At 38.8% G+C, this 23,490-nt stretch overlaps 1 protein-coding gene across 1 annotated transcript in view; it reads left to right on the top strand.

Annotated features, from left to right (window-relative positions):
- LOC132226787 (A disintegrin and metallopeptidase domain 3-like) overlaps positions 1-15,717 on the top strand; it is a 125,350-nt gene extending 109,633 nt beyond the window's left edge. The window contains exons 19-20 of the mRNA XM_059681221.1: positions 6,396-6,561; positions 15,654-15,717. Coding sequence (XP_059537204.1) covers positions 6,396-6,561; positions 15,654-15,717 — 230 coding nt within the window. The remainder of the gene's footprint in view (positions 1-6,395; positions 6,562-15,653) is intronic.
- The last annotated feature ends 7,773 nt before the right edge of the window (positions 15,718-23,490 follow it).

The raw sequence follows: 23,490 nt of genomic DNA, 5'->3' as shown, positions 1-23,490 counted from the left end.
CCTGCTCTGTGCCTGATAGGGGGGAGCTCCCCAACCCCCTGATCGCCCTGCGGCTCTGTGTGTGACAGGGTGCGGCGCCCCAACCCCCTGATTCGCCCTGCTCTGTGAGTGACAGCGGGGAGCTCCCCAACCCCCTGATTGCCCTGTGGCTCTGTGTGTGACAGGATGCGGTGCCCCAACCCCCTGATTGGCCCTGCTCTGTGTGTGACAGGGTGCAGCGCCCCAACCCCCCCCCCCCCACGGGCCCTGCTCTGTGTGTGATGGGGTAGAGCCATAACCTCCCCATCGGCCCTGCCCTGATCCGCCCTACTCTGTGAGTGACAGGGGGGAGCTCCCCAAACCCCTTAATGAGCCCTGCTATGTGAGTGACAGGGGGTGGCGCCACAACCTCCCCATCGACCCTGCCTTGAGTATGACAGGGGGTGGTGCCCCAACCCCCCAATCGGCCCTACCCTGAGCATGACTGAGGGTGGCATCACAATCTCCCAATCCACCCTGCTCTGTGCATGACAGGGGCGGCGCCCCAACTCCCCAATCAACCCTGCTCTGAGCCCGACCAGGGGCTACACCTAGGGATTGGGCCTGCCCTCTGCCACCTGGGAGCAGGCCTAAGCCAGCAGGTCGTTATCTCCCAAGGGGTCCCAGACTGCGAGAGGGCACAGGCCGAGCTGAGGGACCCCCTCTCCCCCGGAATGCACAAATTTTTGTGCACCGGGCCTCTAGTATATATATATATATATATATATATATATATATATGTATAATATATATGATATACTTATAGAATACACATATATTGTCACTTTTTCGTGGGTAAACACCAGGGGAAAATATTGTTGGGTCACTTACTAAGTATATTTTTTTACTGAGTGTACTTTTAATTTTTTAGGTAATAGCCAAGCTATTTTCAAAAGTGGCTGCACACTTTTTTCTTACCCCCATTCATCAATGAGAGATCCAGTTACTCTGCACCAACAGTCCACAGTTCACAAGCACTTGATATTGTTATTTTTTTGTTTATTTGTTTTGTTTGATATTGTGTTGCCAGTTTTACATATATAATCATATCCTATTGGGTTTTTATTTAACCTTTTATGTTGAAATAGTTATGGATTCACAATGAATTGCAAAAGAAACGTAGATGGAAGTTCTGTGTACCTTTCAGTCAGCCTCCATCAATGGAAACGTGTTACAGTACTATAGTACAAATCAAAGCCTGGAAGTGGATATTGATAAAATACATAGAAATTTTTGGTCTTCATCGATATACATGCACTCATTTGTGCATGAGTTTGTGTTTTGTGGTTGCACTTGTGTGTGTATTTAGTTCTGTGCAATTTCGTCACATGTTCAAATTGGTGTAGTCACCACCATAATCAAAATGCAGAACTGTATCATCACTACATGTTTTATCACTAAACTAATATTGGTCCTTTTTACAGCTATGCTGATTCCTTCTTTCCTCCTTTCTTAACCCCTAGCAATCCTGAACTGCTCTGTCTCTCAAATTATGTTCTTTCATGAATATTATATAAATACATTCATACAATTTGTGTCTCTTTAAGATTGACTCTTTTACATAAATTTCATGAACTAAATATAAGTTGTTGCATATATAAATACTTCATTTTTAAATTTTGATTGTTATTTCTTTTTATGGATATACTAGAGGCCCGGTGCACAAAAATTTGTGTACTCAAGGGGGGATCCCTCAGCTCGGCCTGTGCCCTCTCGCAGTCTGGGACCCCTTGGGGGATGATCACATGCTGGCTTAGGCCCGCTCCCCGGGGGATTGGGCCTAAGATGGCAATCAGACATCCCTCTGGCAGCCCGGCAGCCCTCGGGGGATGTCCACTTGCCAGCGGGGAGCAGGCCTAAGCTGCAGTCGGACATCCTTAGCGCTGCTGAAGAGGCAGGAGAGGCTCCCACCACCACCGCTGTACTGGCAGCCATCAGCCTGGCTTGTGGCTGAGCAGGGCTCCCCCATGTGGGAGCGCATTGACCACCAGCGGACAGCTTCTACATTGAGCGTCTGCCCCCTGGTGGTCAGTGTGTGTCATAGTGACCAGTCATTCCCGGTCTTTCTGATGTTAGGGTCAGTTTGCATATTACCCTTTTATTATATAGGATAGAGGCCTGGTGCACGGGTGCGGGCCGACTGGTTTTCCCTGAAGGGTGTCCCGGATCAGGGTGGGGGTCCCACCTGGGTGCCTAGCCAGCCTGGGTTGGGGGCTGATGGATGTTTTCAGGCTGGCCACACCCCCTTTAGTGTGGAGGTCCCCACTGGGGTGCCTGGCCAGTCTGGGTTAGGAGCTGAGGGCCGTTTTCAGGCTGGCGGGCAACTGAAGCTCCCAGCCTCTCCTTTTTTTTTTTTTTATTCTGGGATTTATTTACCTTCTATAATTGAAACATTGTTGCCTTCACTGGTGCTCCCAGCTCTGAGGCGCAGCAGACTGAAAACAGGTATCTGGGCTTTGTTTAGCTTCTATAATTGAAACATTGTTGCTTCCGGACCTCAGAGCTGGGCCGCGGCAGGCAAGGGAGCCTTAGCTTCCTCCATCACTGGAGCAAGCAAGCCTCCTGCTTGCTTCAGCTGCATGGCTGCCGGCCGCCATCTTTGGTGGCAGTTAATTTGCATATCCTGCTGACTAGCCAATGGGAAGCGTAGTGGAGGTACGGTTAATTGCCCTTTTTTTCTTTTATTAGATAGGATCAACTTGTCTTTAATTATTCACCCACTGAAGGACATTTGGTTGGTTTCTAATTTTTAGCTATGGATAGTATGAATAAATCTGCAATGAACATTCATGTAGAAGATTCTACATAAGAGAAAATTTTTAATTGTCTAGGAAACATGTCCAGCAATGAAATTGCTGGATTGATAGTAAGCCTTTTATAGTTTTAAAAGTGACTGCCAAACTATTACAGAGTTGCTGATCACTTGACATTGATATCAATAATATATGAATAATTTAGGTTTTTGGCATCCTCATCAACTAATTTTTAAGCCATTCAATTAAGCATATAATAATCTTATTGTGGTTTTAATTTGCACTTTCCTAATGGGTAATGTTGTTAAATATATGTAATATGCTATTTGGCATCTGTATATCCTTTTTGACAAAAAGACTTATAAAATATCTTAATTATAAAATATCTTCCTTCATAAATATTCTTTCCTTTAGCACTATGATCAATAAAATAAAATTTCTGAATTCTCAGTTGTGTTCAATAGAAATTAACATAAAAAGACTGAAATGTACCTAATGGTTCTTTTGTACCTTCTTGGAAGTGGATACATTACTTAGGGCAACAAAATCAGAAAACTTCAATTTTGCAATGGAATAAATTTGGGAGACCAGACATAAACCCTCACTTATGTAGTCTAATGATTTTCCATAATGATGCCCTGGCCATTCAATGGGGGAAAGGAGAGCCTTTTCAGCAAATGGTGATGGGATAGTAGATATCAACAAGGAAAAGAATACACTTGGATGTTTACTGAAACCATATGCCAAAATTAACTACGAATGGATCTGAAATTAAATGTGAGAGGTATAATGATAAAATTCTTAGATGAAAACAGGGGAAATATTAAAAACATTGGGATTTGCAATAATTAATTGGGTATGGCACCAAAAATACAGAAAACTTATGTAGATAAATTTGAATTCATCATAATCAAAAACTCTTTTCTTGCAAAGAGAAGTATCAACAAAGTGAAAAAGATTGTCCATGCTATGTTAGAAAATGTTTGCAAATTATATACCTGATAAAAATTAATATCCATAATATGAAAAGAACTCCTGCAACTCAACAACAAGGAAACAACCCAAGTAACAAATGGGTAAAAGACTTGAATAAACATTTCTACAAAGAATTTACCTCAGCCGTAACTGGTTTGGCTAAGTGGATAGAGCATCGGCCTATGGACTGAAGGGCCCCAGGTTCGATTCCAGTCAGAGGCATGTACCTTGGTTGCAGGCACATCCCAGTAGGGGATGTGCAGGAGGCAGCTGATCCATGTTTCTCTCTCATCAATGTTCTAACTCTCTATCCCTCTCTTTTCGTCTCTGTTAAAAATCAATAAAATACATTTAAAAAAAAGAATTTACCTCAATGTCTAATAAGCATATGAAAAGATGCTCAACATCATAAATTGCTAGGGAATTGTGAGTCAAACAAGATCATAAAAAAATTGAGAAAATATTATGTTGAGGATATGAAGAGAGTGGAGGCCCTGTGCACTGCTAGTGGAACGTAAAATTATGCAGCCTTTTTGGAAAATAGTATAAGCACAAGCAAAGAATGAAACAAGAGATTGATCCAATTTCATCAAAATTAAGAACTTTTATGCTGCAAATGACACAATCAAGAAAGTGAAAGAAAATTACAGAATGGGTGAAGATATTTGCAAATATTGTATCTGATATGCAGCTTGTATATCTAGAATATACAAAGAACTCTTACAAGTCCATAGTAAAAATCCAGCCCAATTAAAACTGAGAAGGGGTTTAAGATATGTTTATTTATCTCCATATGAGAGATACAAATAGCTCATAAACTCATGAAAATGTGCTAAACATTTTAGAAAAATATAAATCAAAACCATGAGTTACTAGTTCATTCTCATGAAGTTGATTATATTAAAACATAATAGGCAACATGTTACTAGTGAGGATGTGGAGAAATTGGGATCATCTTAATGCTATTTTTCCAGCAGTGCTCAAGCTCTGGTAGCTTATTTTCAATCTCAAACCAGTAAGAGCTGCTGTTTGATTAGCTTCAGGTTGGACCTCTACCAAGGACACTTGGAAGGCTATCACAACACTTCTGGGTCCCTAATCTACAGAGCAACTGTGCTTCACCCTGCAAATCCAGCCATTTCTGCTGCTGTGAACTCTGTGCTTTGCTTCATTAACTCACTGAAGTGCTGCCCTTTGCTTAGCACCCCAGTTCTCTGCTGACATCAGCAAATTTTCCATAGGTAGAGTTGAATTCTCATAAACTCAACAGCATATTAAGTTTCCTTCCTATATTATAGTTTTGCATTTCCTGTTGACTCCCAGAAATCACTTCCCTCATGTAGATTGTCTTGTTTTATATTTTTATTATAAGAGGGCTAGTCCAGCACCATTCAATGGCAATATTTCATCAGAGCTGAAGTGGAAGCCCTACCTTCCTTAGGGCAATGGGTATCTCTCAATCCAATAAGTAGGTGCAATTCCTTTAGTCAGCCTTTAGTGCATGAGAAGAAAGATCCACTTCCATTATGATACTGTGAGTGAAGATGGACTAATGGAGAATTGACCTTTTCTGATGGAGGAAGCAGGAAAAGGAGAGTTTTAAAACTATTAAGTTTTCCCATAACATAAGACTGCTGAGCCCTAACTGGTTTGGCTCAGTGGATAGAGCATTAGCCTGTGGACTCAAGGGTCCCAGGTTCGATTCCAGTCAAGGGCATGTACCTTGGTTGTGGGCACATCCCCAGTAGGGAGTGTGCAGGAGGCAGCTGATCGATGTTTCTTACTCTCTATCCCTCTCCCTTCCTCTCTGTAAAAAATCAATAAAATATATTTAAAAAAGAAAGACTGCTGAATTTTGCATGATTTCAATATTTTTTGCATATACTTGTCAATTTATTTCCTATAGCACATAAACATTGTGAATCACTATTTTTTTTCAGTTAAATCAGTTTTTATCAACATGCAATTACATTGTGTTTCTAAGTTATTGAACTTTTGTCTTTTTTGGGAGGGGCATTAATTTCATTTCCATTTAATATTTTCACAGTTGTATTGGTGGTAATTCTGATCGCTTAATTTAATTTTCTGTATTTTAGTTATCCAGATTATTTCTTTTGTTAAATTGGGCCCAGCTTACATAGATTTTAAAAATATCCCTGTAATGTCTTCTAACATCTAATTAGGACAATACCACCTTATACAGATTATATGGAAAATTATCCTAGTTTACTATAATTAATTGTGCCTTTCTACCTTCAGTTATGTCAATAATTTTTATTGAATCTTTTTTAAAACACTTCTATTACTTTCTCTATATATTACATGGAAGAAATTAAATAAATTCCATGTGTTCTTGGCAGCAATTCACAGGCCGGATATGAAAAATTACATTAAACTATAGAATATAAATACAGGTTGTATGTGCAATGGTTTAAAATAAAATATGACAATGATATTGATATATATTGAGTGACATAAATAGATAACATATATTTTGACATAGTCACAGAATATTGGAAAAAAGTTTAACACTTTTTAAGTGTATTCATCCCATACAGTATAATTGGAATGACAAATTTTTATAAATATTAATTATAATGTTATTAATATTATTTTTGAAAATTTTAAAAGGTACTCTCATATTTTTAGGAAAAGTTATGAACTTGCCAATAAAAAAACAACATGCTGCTGCTCGAAAAAGTGGTCTCTTGATTGGTTTCTGCATTTTTCTCTCATTATTTATTTTAATTGCCATCATTGCTCTTAAGTGGAATAAAATGAAATTTTTGAAAAGAGGGAAAACAATAAGTGAAGGGTAAGTAAAATAATTATTTCTAATAAAACGTTGAAATGCATTATGGGAAGAATTCAAATGTATTTGAGAATATTACAAGTAGGAAATCTTGAATGGATTGGGTTGATGGGCAGAAATATTGAGTTTTAATGTATAAGTAATTTTTCAGATTGTAGGCATGTAAGCATTCTTTTTTCCCCTTTATTGATTAAGATATTTAAAATGTGTCTTTATCCCCCCAATGTCCCCACATCCCCCCAATCCAGCCCTCACCCTCACCCCCTGTTGTCCACATCTATCGCTTATGCTTATATCCGTGCATACAAATCCTTTGGTTGATCTCTCCCCCTCACCCCCCCTCCCCTATCTTCCCTCTGAGTTTTGAGCATCTGATCAATGCTTCTGTCTCTACATCTGTTTTTGTTCATCGGTTTATGTTGTTCATTATAATCCACAAATAAGTGAGAGCATGTGGTATTTATCTTTCTCTGACTGACTTATTTCACTTAGCATAATGCTCTCCAGCTCCATCCATGCTGTTGAAAATGGTAGGAGTTCCTTCCTTTTTACAGCAGCATAATATTCCATTGTATAGATGTGCCAAAGTTTTTTAATCCATTCATCTGCTGATGGGCACTTAGGCTGATTCCAAATCTTAGCTATTGTAAATTGTGTCGTTATGAACATAGGGGTGCATATATCCTTTCTGATTGGTGTTTCTGGTTTCTTGGGATATATTCCTAGAAGTGGGATCACTGGATCAAATGGAAGTTCCATTTTTAGTTTTTTGAGAAAATTCTATACTGTTCTCCACAGTGGATGCACCAGTTTGCATTCCCACCAGCAGTGAACGAGGGTTCCTTTTTCTCTGCATCCTCGCCAGCATTTGTCATTTGTTGATTTGTTGATGATAGCCATTCTGACATGTGTGAGTTGGTACCTCATTGTCATTTTGATTTGCATCTCTCGGATGAATAGTGACTGTGAGCATGTTTTCATATGTCTCTCAGCCTTATGTGTGTCCTCTTTCAAAAAGTGTCTATTTAGGTCCATTGCCCACTTTTTGATTGGGTTGTTTATCTTCCTTTTGTTAAGTTGTATGAGTTCTCTGTAAATGTTGGAGATTAAACCTTTATCAGAGGTATCATTGGCAAATATGTTCTCCCATGCAGTGGGTTTTCTAGTTGTTTTGTTGACTGTTTCTTTTGCAGTTCAGAAGCTTTTTATTTTGATATAGTCCCATTTGTTTATTTTCCCTGTAGTTTCCATTGCCCTAGGGGTTGTGTCAGTGAAGAAATTCCTTCGGCATATATCTGAGATTTTGCTACCTGTGGATTCCTCTAATATTTTTATGGCTTCCCGTCTTACGTTTAAGTCCTTTATCCATTTGAGTTTATTTTTGTGAGTATGGTGTAAGTTGATGGTCTAGTTTCATTTTTTTGCATGTGTCTGACCAATTTCCCAGCACCATTTATTGAATAGACTGTTTTGACTCCAATGTATGTTCTTGCCTCCTTTGTCAAATATTAATTGAGCATAGTGGTTTGGGTTGATTTCTGGTTTCTCTATTCTATTCTATTCTATTGGTCTATATGTTTGTTCTTGTGCCAGTACCAGGCAGTTTTGAGAACAGTGGCTTTGTAATACAGCTTGATATCTGGTATTGAGATCCCTCCTACTTTGTTCTTCTTTCTCAGGATCGCAGCAGCAATCAGGGTTTCTTTTTTTCTTTATTCCAGGTACATTTTTGTAAAGTTCTTTCTAGATCTGTGAAATATGCTGTTGGTATTTTAATGGGGAGTGCATTGAATCTATAGATTGCTTTGGTAGTATGGAGATTTTGGTGATGTTGATTCTACCAATCCATGAACATGGTATGTTCTTCCATCTGTTTATGTCTTCCTCTTTTTTTTCAATGTCCTGTAGTTTTCTGAGTAGAGGTCTTTTACCTCCTTAGTTAAGTTTATTCCTAGGAATTTAAACTTTTGTGGTGCAATGGTAAATGAGATTGTTTTTTAAATTTCTCTTTCTGTAAGTTCACTCTTGGTGTATAAAAATGCCATAGATTTCTTGGCATTAATTTTGTATCCTGCTACATTACCAAATTAATTTATTAGCTCTAATTATTTTTTGATGGAGTCTTTAGGGTTTTCTTAGTACAGTATCATGTCATCTGTGAATAATGACAATTTTACTTCTTCTTTTCCAATTTGGGATACCTTTTATTTCTTCTTCTTGTCTGATCACTTTGGCTAGCACTTCCAGTACTCTGTCGAACAGGAGTGATGAAAGTGGGCATCCCTATCTTGTTCCTCTTCTTAAGGGAAATGGTGTTAGTTTTTGCCCATTGAGTATGATGTTGGCTATAGGTTTGTCATATAAGGCTTTTATTATGTTGAGGTATGATCCCTCTATTCCCACTTTGCTGAGCATTTTTATCAGAAAAAGGTGTTGGACTTTGTCAAATGCCTTTTCTTCTACATCAATCGATATGATTATGTGATTTTTGTCTCTCAATTTGTTTATGTGATGTATCACGTTTATTGATTTGCAGATATTGTACCAGCCTTGCATTACTGGAATAAACCCCACTTGGTCATGGTGTATGATCTTTCTAATGTAATGCTGGATCTGGTTTGCTAAAATTTGGTTGAGGATTTTAGCATCTATGTTCATCAAAGGTACTGGCATGTAATTCTCTTTCTTTGTGGTGTCTTTATCTGGTTTTGGGATTAGGGTAATGCTGGCTTCATAGAAAGAGCTTGGAAGTGTGCCTTCCTCTTGAATTTTTTGGAATAGTCTGAGAAAGATTGGCTTTAGTTCTTCTTTGGTAAAACTCCCCTGTGAAGCCATCTGGTCCAGGGCTTTTGTTTGCTGGAAGCTTTTTGGTTACTATTTCAATTTCATCAGTAGTTATTGGCCTATTTAGGTTTTTTGATTCTTCTTGATTGAGTTTTGGAAGCTTGTATTTTTCTAGGAATGTGTCCATTTTATCGAGGTTGTCCAGCTTGTTGGTATAGAGTTGTTCGTAGTATTTTTTGACAGTCCTTTGTATATCAGTAGGGTCAGATGTTACTTCACCTCTTTCATTTCTGATTTTGTTTATTTGGGTCCTCTCTCTTTGTTTCTTGGTGAGCCTGATGAGATGTTCATCAATCTTGTTAATCCTTTCAAAGAACCAGCTCTTGGTTTCATTGATCTTTTGCATTTTTTTTTTTTGGTCTCTATGTCATTTAATTCTTCTCTGATCTTTATTATGTCCTTCCTTCTGGATACTGTGGACTTTTCTTGTTGCTCTCTTTCTAACTCTTTGAGTTGTAGGGTTAGATCATTTATTACCAGTTTTTCTTGTTTTTTGAGGTAGGCCTTTAGAGCTATGAACTTCCCTCTCAGGACTGCTTTCACTGAGTCCCATAGATTTTGGGTTGTTGTGTTTTCATTGTCATTTGTTTCCAGGATGCTTTTTATTTCTTCTTTGACCTCTCTGGTAACACAGTCATTGTTTAATAGCATGCTATTTAGCTTCCAAGTATTCAATTTTTTTCAATGTTTTTATTGTAGTTGATTTCTAGTTTTATACCATTGTGATCTGAGAAGATGCTTGCTATTATTTCTATTCTCTTGAATTTGAAGAGACTTTGCCTGTGTCCTAATATATGGTCTATCTTTGAAAATGTCCCATGTGCACTGAAGAAGAATTTATATTCTGTAGCTTTGTGGTGAAGTATTCTAAAGATGTCAATTAAGTCCATCTGATCTAGTGAGTCATTTAGGATTGCTGTTTCTTTGCTGATTTTTTGTTTAGAGGATTTATCTAGTGGTGTCAGTGGGGTATTAAAGTCCCCTACTATGACTGTATTGCTATTGATCTCTCCCTTGATATCTTCCAGAAGTTGTTTTATGTATTTGGGTGCTCCCGTATTGGGTGCATATATGTTTACCAGGGTTATATCTACTTGTTGAATTGCTCCCTTTAGTATTATGTAGTGGCCTTCCTTATCTCTTGTTATGGCCTTTACTTTGAGGTCTATTTTGTCAGATATAAGTATCACAACCCAAGCTTTTTTTCTCATTTCCATTTTCCTGAAAAAAAAAAATTCCATCCCTTCACTCTCAGTCTGTATGAATCCTTTGTTCTGAGGTGGGTCTCTTGCAGACAACAAATATATGGGTCATGTTTTTTCTATCCATTCAGCTACCCTGTATCTTTTGACTGGAGCATTTAATCCATTTACATTTAATGTTATTATTGAAAAGTACTTGTTTGTGGTCATTTTTATTCTTAAAAAATATATTTTATTGAATTTTTACAGAGAGGAAGGGAGAGGGATAGAGAGTTAGAAACATCAAAGCCAGAGAAACATTGATCAGCTGCCTCCTGCACACTCCCCACTGGGGATATGCCCACAACCAAGGTACATGCCCTTGACCGGAACCGAACCTGGGACCCTTGAGTCCGTAGGCCGATGCTCTATCCACTGAACCAAACCGGTTAGGGCCATTTTTATTCTTAATGTTTGTGTTTCTTCTTGTCTTTCTGTTTCTTCTTTTTACATCAATCCCTTTAGCATTTCTTGCATTGCTGGCTTGGTGGTAATAAACTCTCTTAGCCCTTTTTTGTCTTTGAAGCTCTTGATTCCACCTTCAATTTTGAATGATAGCCTTGCTGGGTATAGTATTCTTGGATTCATTCCCTTGCTTTGCATCACTTTGTATTTTTCATTCCATTCCCTTCTTGCCTGGTGTGTTTCTGTTGAGAAGTCAGCTGATATTCTAATAGGAGATCCCTTGTAGGTAACTTTCTATCTCTCTCTGGCAGCCTTTAAGATTCTTGCTTTGTCGTTGGTGTTTGCCAATTTAATTATGATGTGTCTTAGTGTTGGTCTTTTGGGGTTCATCTTGTTTGGCACTCTATGTGCTTCTTGGACTTGTGTAGTTTTTTTCTTGTTAGTATCATGGAAGTTTTCTGTCATTATTTCTTCAAACAGATTTTTTATTCCTTGCTTCTCCTCCTCTCCTTCTGGTACTCCTATTAAGTGAATGTTGTTTTGATTTGCATTGTCCCAAAGCTCCCTTAGGCTCTCCTCTTGCTTTTTAAGTTTTTATTCCAGTTACTCCTATGTTTGTGTGTTTTTTCCTACCTTGTCTTCTAATTCACTGATGTGGTCCTCAGCCCCTTCTAGTCTGCTGTTTAAGCCTTCTCTTGTGTTCTTTATTGCAGCCATGTTGTTCTTCATTTCCTCTTGGTTCCTTTTCATGTTGGTGACATTCTCTTTCAGCTCCTTATAATTCTCATTGAGTTGTGTGTATTTGTCATCCAACCATTTGAGCATCCTTATAACCATTACTCTGAATTCTTTCTCTGATAAGTTAGTAGCCTCAATTTCATTTAACCCCTTTTCTGGTGATTTCTCTTTTTCTTTCCTTTGTGGATTGCTTTTTTGTCTTCCCATGTTTTGTTGTAATGTTTTAAATGTAGCTCTGACTGCTTTGCTACCCAGTTTCTTTTGGGTATGGTGCTACTGGTGTAACCTCTCAGGTCTCCTGGGCTTAGTAGTCTAGTGTAGCTCCCTACTTGAGCTATTTGGGTTCTCTTGATGTAGGCCTGCGAGCTGGAAAGGCGCAACTGTGGTGTCTAGAAGTCAGCAGCCGTGGAGAGGGTGTCCTAATTTTTGCTGTCTTGTGCCCTTGGTTGAAGTCACGCATGCCCAGCGGGGACTCACAATGGCACCCAGGAACCGTCTGTTGGGGTGGTGGGGCTCAGGAGGCCTGCATCTGGAAAGGCGAGACTGTGGTGTCCAGAGTTTTTTAGTTGTGGGGTGGGCAGACTCAGCTTTTGCTGCTGCTTCCATGGTTGGATACACGCGATCCCAGCGGCAGTTCACAGGGGCACCTGTAGTGTGTTTGCCAGCAGGGAGTACTGACACACTCTGAAGGGCCCTGGCACTGAAGCCACTGGATTGCAGTATCTGTGGGCAAGTATCCCAGAAGAGGGAATTCAGTGTTTCTACAGTCCAGCAGTGCACCCCTGTTTGTTTAAGTGCATGATCAGCAGGGCTCGCAGCAGGGCCCCAGGGCTGCCTGTGGAGCAGTGGTCTTGGGAGACCTGCACTCTGGAAAAGCATGCAACTGTAGTGTCCAGAGTTCTCCAGCTGTGGGGTGGGGAGCCTCAGTTTTTGCTGATGCACCTGTGGTGGATAGGCGCGTGTTCCCAGTGGTGGCACACAGGAGCACCCACAGTGAGTATGCTAGTGCAGGCGCACTGAAGCACTCTGAAGGGACCTGGCACCCTTAATGGAGGTGTCTTTGGGCCGGTATCCAGGATGGGTTGGGTGAATTCAGAATTTCTACTGCCCAGGGGAGTGCGTCCCTATTAGTCCAAGATCGGACCCAGCAGAGGCTCACTGCGGCTTCCCAAGGTGCCCTGTGGATAGATGGGCTCAGGGGGAGTGAGCAACTGTGGCAGTGCAGTTCACTCGCGCTGAGCTCTGACGCACTCTGAGGGGCCCTGGTGCTAAAGTTGCGCAGCTGGGTGTGTGTGGGCAGTTATTCAGGCAGAAGGAATTCAGAATTTCTACTGGGGGGGGGGGGGGAGTGCACCTGTGTCTGTACAAAATCACACCCAGCTGGCGCTCTCAGTGACTCCTAAGAGAAGTCTATGGAGTGGTGTGCCTCGGAGACCTGCGCACTGCAGATGTGCGAATCCGGAGGTCTGCCACTGGAGAGGGGGAGGCTGCACTTACTGCTGCGGGCCCAGTGCACCTTCAGAGGTGGAGATCCCAGGGTCTGTGAGTCTGCAGATGTGACAGCAGGATTTTGGCTGGAGTGGCTGCCGGGTTGCGGGCAGTGTCCAAGGCCTGTCTGGGTGGTGGTGCTGATGAGTTCCTAGAAGAGGCCCCTCTCCCCTTTAAGATGGCATGGGCTCTGTGCCCAAGTCCAGATAAGCATTCTTCATGTGCATAGAGGCCTAAGAACAACTGAAGCTATTCAGTAAATCCTCAATGGCTTTCAACTAGGAAGCCATTCAGGTAAAATTGTTTTAGGAGGTTTTTTTTTTATTTCCCAAGAAACCCCACATTCAGATTAATAGAGATAGGGAAGCCAATTTTGTGCACAGACTATGTAGAAGGTAAGAAAAATCTAAGACAGCAAAGAATGAGAGAGAGAGAATGTAGGATACGGCCCATTTTACACATAATTAATATTTCTCATGTGTGTCTAAAGTTAGAATTAGGGTACTTGCTTAGCTTTACACACCAGTAAAAGTCATAATTTGATTAGTGAATATTCAGGAAAATGAGAATGCAGAACAAAAGATAAATAAGTGGGTCTCTTTTTTCCATGCTAAAGAAAAATGGTTCTCTTTCTTACCTTGGAGAGATATCCTATATAATAAAACCCTAATATGCAAATTGACTGAATGGCAGAACAACTGGTCACTATGATGCGCACTGACCACCAGGGGGCAGACACTCAATTCAGGAGTTGCCCCCTGGTGGTCAGTGCACTCCTACAGGGGGAGTGCCGCTCAGCCAGAAGCTGGGCTCAAGGCTGGTGAGTGCAGTGTTGGTGGTGGGAGCCTCTCCCACCTCCGCAGCAGATGAGTGGTAAGGAGCAAGGGGTCCCAGACTGCAAGAGCCCTGGATTGCAAAAGGGGTGTCTGACTGCTGGCTTAGGCCCGATCCCCCTGGGGCAGACATCCTCTGAGGGGTCCGGGATTGCGAGAGGGTTCAGGCCAGGCTAAGGTATCCTCCTCCCTCAACCCTCCAATACATGAACTTCATGCACTGGCCCTCTAGTATAAAGTAATGATAAAAACATCTTCAACACCTCTATTTGCCAAGTTAGTTAATTTTATTTACAGTATAAACAAGTGAACAGTAACTAATTAAAGTCAGTGTATTATTCTGCCTGATTTATATAGATATTTACATAATCATCAAATTGATATAAATGGACTTGAATGAATATATGGCATAAGTCTTCTTGTGCCCTTGCTTAAGACATCTTGGACAAATCTGAATAGTTGCTGGAAGTAAACCTGACTTTTAAAAGAGATGTTATAGTGGGGAATGATTGATCATAACTAAAACTGGTCTTGACAGTCTAAGTTTTAGAGCAACACTAAGGAGCTTCAGGGTTGCAAGGATAAGAAATGATGTGGAGCTGAATCATCAGTGGGTGGTAATGAACTGCACTGTCAGGAGCTACTGTGCAGTTCGTTTCATCACTCAAAGGCTTTATGATTGACACCATCTCTTCCTGTGTATGTTTGTCCATTCTCAAAAAAAAAAAGAAAAAAGAAAAAAGAAATGACTGCTCTGTCTGCACAAGGCAGCGAATATCTATGTAAACTTTGCCTAGATTCATTAAAAAAAAAATACCAACAATTAGTCTATACATAATGCCTCTTAGTACACATTCTCAAAAGACAGAAGGAAATTGGTGTGGAAATATACCTAAATTCAGCCTGTATTCAGTATGGATTTACAAACCTGAGTTAGAGTTAGGTGTTCAAACCTGATCTTATTATCTTGGCCAAGGAATTATAGCTGTATAGCAGGAACCTGGGCACCATGACACTTCTCTTCCAACTGTGTAGGAATTGGAGTTTCCCAAAGAAAAAAATGGAGACTATCAATACCACCAAAAGTAACTAAATGTAAATGAAATACATAGAGGCCGCACTAATGACCTAATAAATGAAGTGAAAAGTTAGTAATTTACATAGTTTTTGATAGAACTATCATAACTGGATAGACAATAATTTAAGAATTTTACCATTTGCATGTAAATTACTCTTTTAACTTTGAAAGTGCATTATCATAAGTTTATTAATATCCCTCTTATCTTCCTTGTAAAGAAGATAGAGAAAATAATAGATTGGTTTTTAGTTTGAAATTTAAATACACTTAATATACATAGTAGTTAGGTCAACATTAAAAAGACCTAATATGAAATATAGGATCCCTAACTGGAATATGGGAAGCAAAGTCAATATTGATATATAATTTTTGAGTTTTTAGTACAAAGATAGCTTTGTTACTTTTCTTGATTTTGCTTAAGATTATAATGTTTCCTAAACCTAAAACTAATGTTATTTCTTTATACAGATCTATGTCAGAAGATAGCAGGAGTAACAGCAACAGGACATACACAGAGTTAAAGGTGAAATGAAGGAATCAAAATACTAAAAAAGTACCATTGTTGAGATACTTTCTAAATCTTTAACAATAACCTCAGTATGAGATCCATTATTTCCATGTTGATCATCATTACTCTTAACTTGGAAATATCTTATATTAAAACAAAAGCTAATTAAAATTTTATTTTGGACTCTTTAGAAATAGTTAATGTTAACCAGTATTACTCAGAGGTTTATTTGTCAACTACTTTTCTTTTTGAAAAAGGAATGACTTTGTACAAATGTAAATACATTCTTAAAATAGTTATGAGTTATCGTGTATCCTGCTCACTCATTCAAGGTGCTACTTGGTAGACTTATATGGATTATTTCCAAACATTTACATTTCATCCTCACTAAGATCCCATGATTTTGGTTATTCTTGTTTTATAAATGAGAAAAGAAACATATGAATTTAAATTATTCCCCAGGTGTACAAAATGTTAGTAAGTTTTGGAGCTGGAGTTTAAGACAACTAGACTCAAGGGTTTAAGCTAAAAACTCCACCGTTTTGACACAGATAGCATGATATATAAATAGGGGTGGGGAATGGAATTTACGTTTATTGAGGACATATCAGATGCCAAGGAAAATGCGATTAAGTCCTCTCCAAGGCAGAAAGTCAATTACTTCCGCTAAGATGTAATAAAGTAGGCATATGTATATAGTTTTCAAATTTTAACTCATATGATAAAGAAATCACAATATTAGACATATTAGAGCTAAAACTTGGAGTAAATAGAAGAATTCAAAAATTCAATCATGACCAAGGTCAGCATTCCTCCAATAAATTACATGCCATTCCTCCATATCAGACTTTGAGAGTTAAGTCAATGTATCTGTTTCCTCATCTGCCACCAGAGAACACATTTATAACTCAAAAGCAGAATGTAAATTAGTCTTATTTTTGACTAGGCCAATATCTACTTCTTTGATTACTGTATTAAAATCCACATCTGAGGTGAGGATTTTGGTACTTGGCACATTGTCTTCCTCTCATCTCCTCCAATCAGTCTCATTCTTATGCTGGTTTATCTTCCCCTAAACTAATCACCACCACCCAACTCTAATCATTTCCTTCTAGAGCAATACACTGATCTTACCATTTCTCTGATTTCTTCCAACTCTTAAGATATAAATTAACTATCTTGCTTAGTTTTACATTCTGCCCCCCCCCCTTTTCTTTTCACAGTATTTACCTGCATCAATACTTTATGGTCACATTAAGATCTTGCCTCAAAAATTTGAAATAGGTTTAGTAGCCAGTCCATTAGCAATGGACGTATTTCATAAGTTGATCATATGGTATATTGAAAGTGATTAATCAAATGGGAAATATTAGGGCAATAGGGGTAACTGGAAAAGTTGATGTGGATGAAGGAATTTGATAGCAATTTTTAAAAATATGGTTGACTAAGAAGGTCCTATTGAGCAAGTGATATGTAAGCAAAGAATTGAAGGAGGTGAAAATACCCAGTTTAGATGTTTGAAAGAACATCTCATGGACTCATATGGTCACCTCACATAAGGCTTTTATTTAAATGCAAAGGACACAACACAGCAAGAGAGAGTGCAGGCAGTAATGGAAGTCAGAGAGACACCTCATGTACAAGGACTCAAGGTTCCTTTTAAAAAAATTTAAGTAGATGATCTCACTGCCCTTATCTTGGCAAAATGTGAAAGCAGGCATCTAGCCTTTCCCAGAATTAAAGATAGAGCTTCACCTTTTCTCCCATAATTCAATGCTGTCTTACACAGAAATTCAGCTGGCAGAGTTATACTTGCATATATCTGGGCAGGAACTTTCCTAACACAGGAATGATCCAATGAAGAAAAAATAGAAATCAGGAATGTTTGCTAAATAACAGTGGTATCAGTCTATCTGGAGAGAATTGAAAGTAACAAGGACAGAGTGTAAAAGTGGAGAAACCAGTTAGTAGAGTTTTTAACCCAAGAGAAAACAGGATGGTACCTAAGACCAGCAATAGTAAAAACAGGTTTAGGAATAAATTTTTAAGAAGAACTAACAAAATGAATTGATAGCTTGGATGTAGAGTAAGAAAAAGTACATAAATAATGTTTATTTATGTTCCTGATATAAAGCAGGAAGATAGGAAGGCTAAAATGTAAACCCAAACCTGTTTCTAAATTTATACTCAATACATTTTAAATTTTATTTTAATAGTTATGAACATTGAGAGGTAAAATCTACATAGGTAATCATGAGCCAAGACAATTGTCTGGTGTGCCCTGGTAAGGAGTTTACATTTTCTCATATATGAATGGAAGCATGGGGGAGTATTTTTGAAATAGTACTTGAGGGATTTGACATTGTATGGTTTGCTAGAATGAAGCAGGGGAAAAGTCAGTCAGATTCAGCCAGAACTGGAGATGCAGGAAACAGCTAGGAGAGTACGGAATACACAGGCAAGTTGTGATGAGGGCAGGTTTAGAAGAGAAGGCATGATCAAAAGATTTTGTGAGATAGAATTGAGGTAGTGTTAATGAAGTGGTCAGTGATGGATATATTTGGTGTAGAATAACAAAGAATTATGAAGACTAAAACATTTCTGACAAAATCAAAAATGACACCTTTTACTAATGACGTATTGTAGAGTAGGCTAGAAGCAGTTTGGTGCTGGAAGGATGATGCACAGGGGAGTGAAGTGTGAGCTCTGTTTTGAACGTGTGTACGTAGGACACCTATTGAATACACACAGAGAGCTCTTGGAAGTACTCCTCTTCAGTAAACAAAAAATAGACCAATTAATCAAAATTATTATTTATTTCTTCCCATTTTTTTTTCTTTTCCTCACTGCTTCCTTGCTGATGATTTTCTTTTACCCATGTAAAGCATAGAGACTGTGTAAGAGAGATATTTATAAATGCCAATTTATGATATATTTTTAATGTGGCTATCACAAAAGGTTCAAGAAAAAGAAATGGGTTTACAAATTTCATGGAACACAGGCACAGATTGTGACAGTATAACCAGTGTTTTATTATACTATTTAAATGCTATACCTGTAGATGCATAGTAAAATTAGACAGTTTTATTAAGTAAAAATTTAACCTTTCTGTTTTCTATATTTCTTTCACAGCAGTAACTGGGCAATAATGTCAAAAAAGCCATAGGTTGGAGAAAAGATATTACCAAGAAATTCACTTGATCCAAAAATGAATAAACATCTGCTTTTTTCTCCTTTTGTTATGGATTAAAGCTTTCAGTTTCACAAACCAAAATAAATCCTGTGTGTGAAAGTATATAGGCTTGGGTCCGCTGATTCTTTTACCTGCTGGGATCCTTGAGCGGAAAATAAGTGGTTTTGCGTCTTTTGAATGTGGGAGGCTATTACATCCCAAGGAGGACATTCCTTCATCCACTGCAGCTGCCTGCCTTCAGATACCCAAGGCCATGCTAACTGCTCCCATTTCAACAGAGGACACCTACAGTCCACATCTCTCCAATACCTTGTGATTCCCTTCCCCATCCATTCCAGGCTTGGGATTTGAAGGGTTGCTAAGTAAGCCCAGCCCCAAGCCCTCAAAGAGTCACTAGCATCCCATCCATCTTCAAAGAATTGCTCCATCTCAGTTGCTGGTCATAGGTAATTGTTCTCCCTCCAGATGATACTTTCTTGATGTACTGGAAATTGAGATCTAGGCTATATCTTTGTTCTTTGGGGGCCCCCAGGTTTGCTACTAATTATTTTTTTTTGTTTTTCAATATCTTTAAGCAGCTTCACTTTTGCATGGCTAATAGACTTTTATGTAAAAAAAAAAAATCTCTGTTATTGAGAGTATTGTTGACATCCTCTTTTATTCCCCCAATTGTCCCCCTCCACCCAGTTCCTGCCTCTGACTCTAGTTTATTTTGGTTATTAGATTTATTATTTGTTTATTTTTAGATTTAATTGTTGACAGATATATCTTTATTGCTATTTTCTTCTTCTTCTTCTTCTTCTTCTTCTTCTTCTTCTTCTTCTTCTTCTTCTTCTTCTTCTTCTTCTTCTTCTTTTTCTCCTCCTCCTTCTCTCCTCCTCCTCCTCCTCCTCCTCCTCCTTCTTTGTCTTCATATTCTCAAGAATACCCATCAATATTTCATCAAATACCAGTTTGTTGGTGATGAACCCCTTTAGCTTTTTCTTGTCTATGGACGCTTCATGTGACCTTTAATTCTAAATGATAGATAGGTTTGCTGAGTAAAGTAATCTTGGTTCTACCTCTTGCTATTCATCACTTTTAATATTTCATAATTCTTGCCAATCCCTTCTTGCATGCAAAGTTTCTGTTGAGAAATCAGTTGATAGTTGTACGGATGCTCCCTTGTAGATGACTAACTGCTTTTCTCTTGCTGCTTTTAAGATTCTCTCTTGGTCTTTAACCCTTGGCATTTTAATTATGATGTGTCTTGGTATGGTTCTCTTTGGGTTCCTCTTGTTGGGACTCTCTGTGCGTCCTAGACTTCTAAGTCTATTTCTTTTGCCAGGAAGGGGAACTTATATGTCATTATTTCTTCAAATAGGTTTTCAATATCTTGCTCTCTCTCTCTCTCTCTCTTCTCCTTCTGGCACCCCCATAATGGGAATGTTGGTTCACTTGAAGTTGTCCCAAAGGCTCCTTACACTACCTTCATATTTTTTGGATTCTTTTTTCTTTTTACTCTTCTGATTGCGTGCTTTTTGATTCCTCATATTCCAAATCATTGATTTGATTTTTGGAATCCTCTATTCTACTTATGAATCCCTATAAATTATTTTTTTACTTTAGGTAGTTTATGCTTCATTTCTGACTGGTTCTTTTTCATGTCTTTGACATTCTCACTAAGATCCTTGAATGTCTCACTAAGTCCCTTAGAGCTCTCATTATTATCCTTAAGTTAACCTTATAACCATTGTTTTGAACTCTGTATCCAATAGTTTGCTTAAGTTTCTTTGATTGTAACATTGTTTTTTTTTTGTCTCCACATTTTGGCTACTTCCCCATGCTTGTTTCCAGGTAGAGCTGCTATGTCTCCTGGAATTGGTAGAGTAGCCTTGTGTAGTAGGTGTCCTGTAGGGTCCAGTGGCTCAGCATCCCAAATCACCTGAGCTGGGCACTCTAGGTGCACCCCTGTGTGGGCTGTGTGCATAGTCTTCTTGTAGTTGAGCTTTGATTGCTGTTGGCATCACTGGGAGGAATTAAGCTCCAGACAAATTGGCTGTGAGGACCATCTATAATGGAAGAGCTGCTAGACAGGAGACCATGGAGCAGGACATGCTTCAGAGGGCTTTGTGCTCACTGAGTCAGTCCCTTGAGTGTGTCACTTGTGAATGTATAGAGTTGTAATCTCTTGTGGTCTGAAGCTGTACACCAGGTGAATTGGCTCTGGAACCTCCTGGGAGGTGGAAAGTCAGCCACTGCCGGGAGCCACCTCATAGGAGCTACATAGAGATATGCAGATGGCTGCTACTTATATTGGGCTATAAAGTGCCCAGACAAGGCCCAGCTCTAAAGCAAGGCAGGCTGGTATTAGTGTCAGGTCTTGAGCCTTTTAATAATAGGTTTGAAGCATGCTGGCTCCAGCTGCTGCTTATTTAAGATATTTTAGCAAAGTCTGAAGCTTGACCCAGGACAGACCATAAATATTGAAAAGCTTGGGTGGAGCTGAAAATTGGATAGGGTGTGTCTTAGGAAATCACCAGGATAGAATGAATAGGGTGGGCTAAGCTGATAGAAACTCAGATATGGCTGCAAGTCAGATCTACCACTGGGGACTGGAGAGGTCCTAACACAGGCACAATGTCCCCTGCAAGTACCCCTGTCTGGGAGAAAGCTGCCCCAAGTTCCTGCTCCGATGCCAAACAGTCCAGTTCCTCCCTATATGCCCCTGAACTCCCCCAATGCCAGCAGTGGTGCTGGAGCTCAGAGGAAGTAGGACCATGTAAATTTTGTGCATGGGCCCTTCAAGAGGAACACCTGGGACTCCAGCAGCCTCTGTGTCATTCACATAATCCCAGATGGATTTTACACCGCAAAGTTATGAGGACTTCCTTCCCCAGCTCTGGAACCCTGGGCTTGGGGTCTGCTGTGGGGCTGGGACTTCCTGCTTCTTATGGGAGGCCTTGAAGATATCCCTCCTGATTAAAAAAAAAAAAAAAAAAAAAAAAGTCACACATGGGTTTTGGACAAGCCCGTTCCTCGCCTGCACTTCTCCTATCAGTCTCAATGTGGTTTGTTCTTCTCTAGTTGTAACACTTCCATTCATCAAGGTTTCAGGTGGTTCCTAATGATGGGTCTTCTGTATTTTAGTTGTAATTTTGATGTGATTGTGGGAGGGGGCAAGTACCTATGTTTACCTACCCCACTATCTCAGTTCCTCTCAAATATCTTTACTATTTTATCCCCTTCCCCAACTCTTTATTCCTGAGTATGTAGATAATACTGATCTAACTTATTGAAAATTAAGTTATTACTTCCAGTCTTCACCATTCTAATCCCATCACTCCATACTATTACAAGTTATCATTCTAACACAAAAATCATTCATTTGCATATAAAGTTTTTATATAATTTAAAAATATTTAAGTAAAATGTTCTAAAATGCATCAATGTCCATACAAGTTATTCACTCATCTAAGTATAGTTCACATCAAATGTCACAGCTACTCTTTAGCTTCAATTGATATCTGTATAGAAAACAAAATCATCTTGGCTGTGCTCCCAGAGAACTTTGAACATCCCTCTAACAAGGATTTTTACTTCTAACTGTGGCTTCTACATATCTAGTTTTCTGTTAATCTCTGATGTACTTGGAAATAGTCATAGTGTTACATGTATGTTAATAGCCTATTTTCAGGCTTGTAGTAAACTTGTAAAAAATAATCGTTGTTATAAACACAAATAATTTGAATGGCTATAAGACACACATTTAAAAATGAGCAGTTATTACAAATCATGGAAATTAAGTAATGAATTTATTTATTTATTTTTTTTTTTTTATTTTTTATTTTTTTTATTTTTTTTTTTTTTAAATATATTTTATTGATTTTTCACAGAGAGGAAAGGAGAGAGACAGAGAGTTAGAAACATCGATGAGAGAGAGACATCGATCAGCTGCCTCCTGCACATCTCCTACTGGGGATGTGCCCGCAACCCAGGTACATGCCCTTGACCGGAATCGAACCTGGGACCTCTCAGTCCGCAGGCCGACGCTCTATCCACTGAGCCAAACCGGATTCGGCAAGTAATGAATTTAAACAATGCATACTTACTTCACCTTTTGGTTACTTAACTGAACAACAGAGAATTTTAGTAGAACCATGAATAACCTTTTAATATTCATCATGCCATAACATTCAGTCATGTAGTAAACTTCAAAAAAATGATCAGGTTTTAGTAAATCAGAAAGGCATTTTATCTTAAGATCAGCATAACTAATACTGATATACTGTATTAATAGTCGCATAATTTGGCAAAAGATAAAAATGCTAATTTTTATAGTATATAAAAGTCTTCAAATAAGTGAGTATGATGTATAACATGCATCACAACAAAACTAAATAATAGGGCTATAAATATGTTAGTGAAATACTATATACAGAACTGCCTATTTAGAAATAGATTTTTTTGTTTTATTATTTGGTACAAGTATATACATTTTTTTGATAAATCACACTTTAAGAAACTCATGAAAAAGGATATATATTTTAAAAAGGCTACCCTTATTCATTGTTTTATTTTTGCTTCAGTTTACACATAGGGAAAACACAATTATTTGATTTTGT

Source organism: Myotis daubentonii, chromosome 2 (genome assembly GCF_963259705.1).
Source record: "Myotis daubentonii chromosome 2, mMyoDau2.1, whole genome shotgun sequence".
NCBI classification, from domain to species: Eukaryota; Metazoa; Chordata; class Mammalia; order Chiroptera; family Vespertilionidae; genus Myotis; species Myotis daubentonii.
This window is presented reverse-complemented; position numbering and strand designations above follow the sequence as displayed.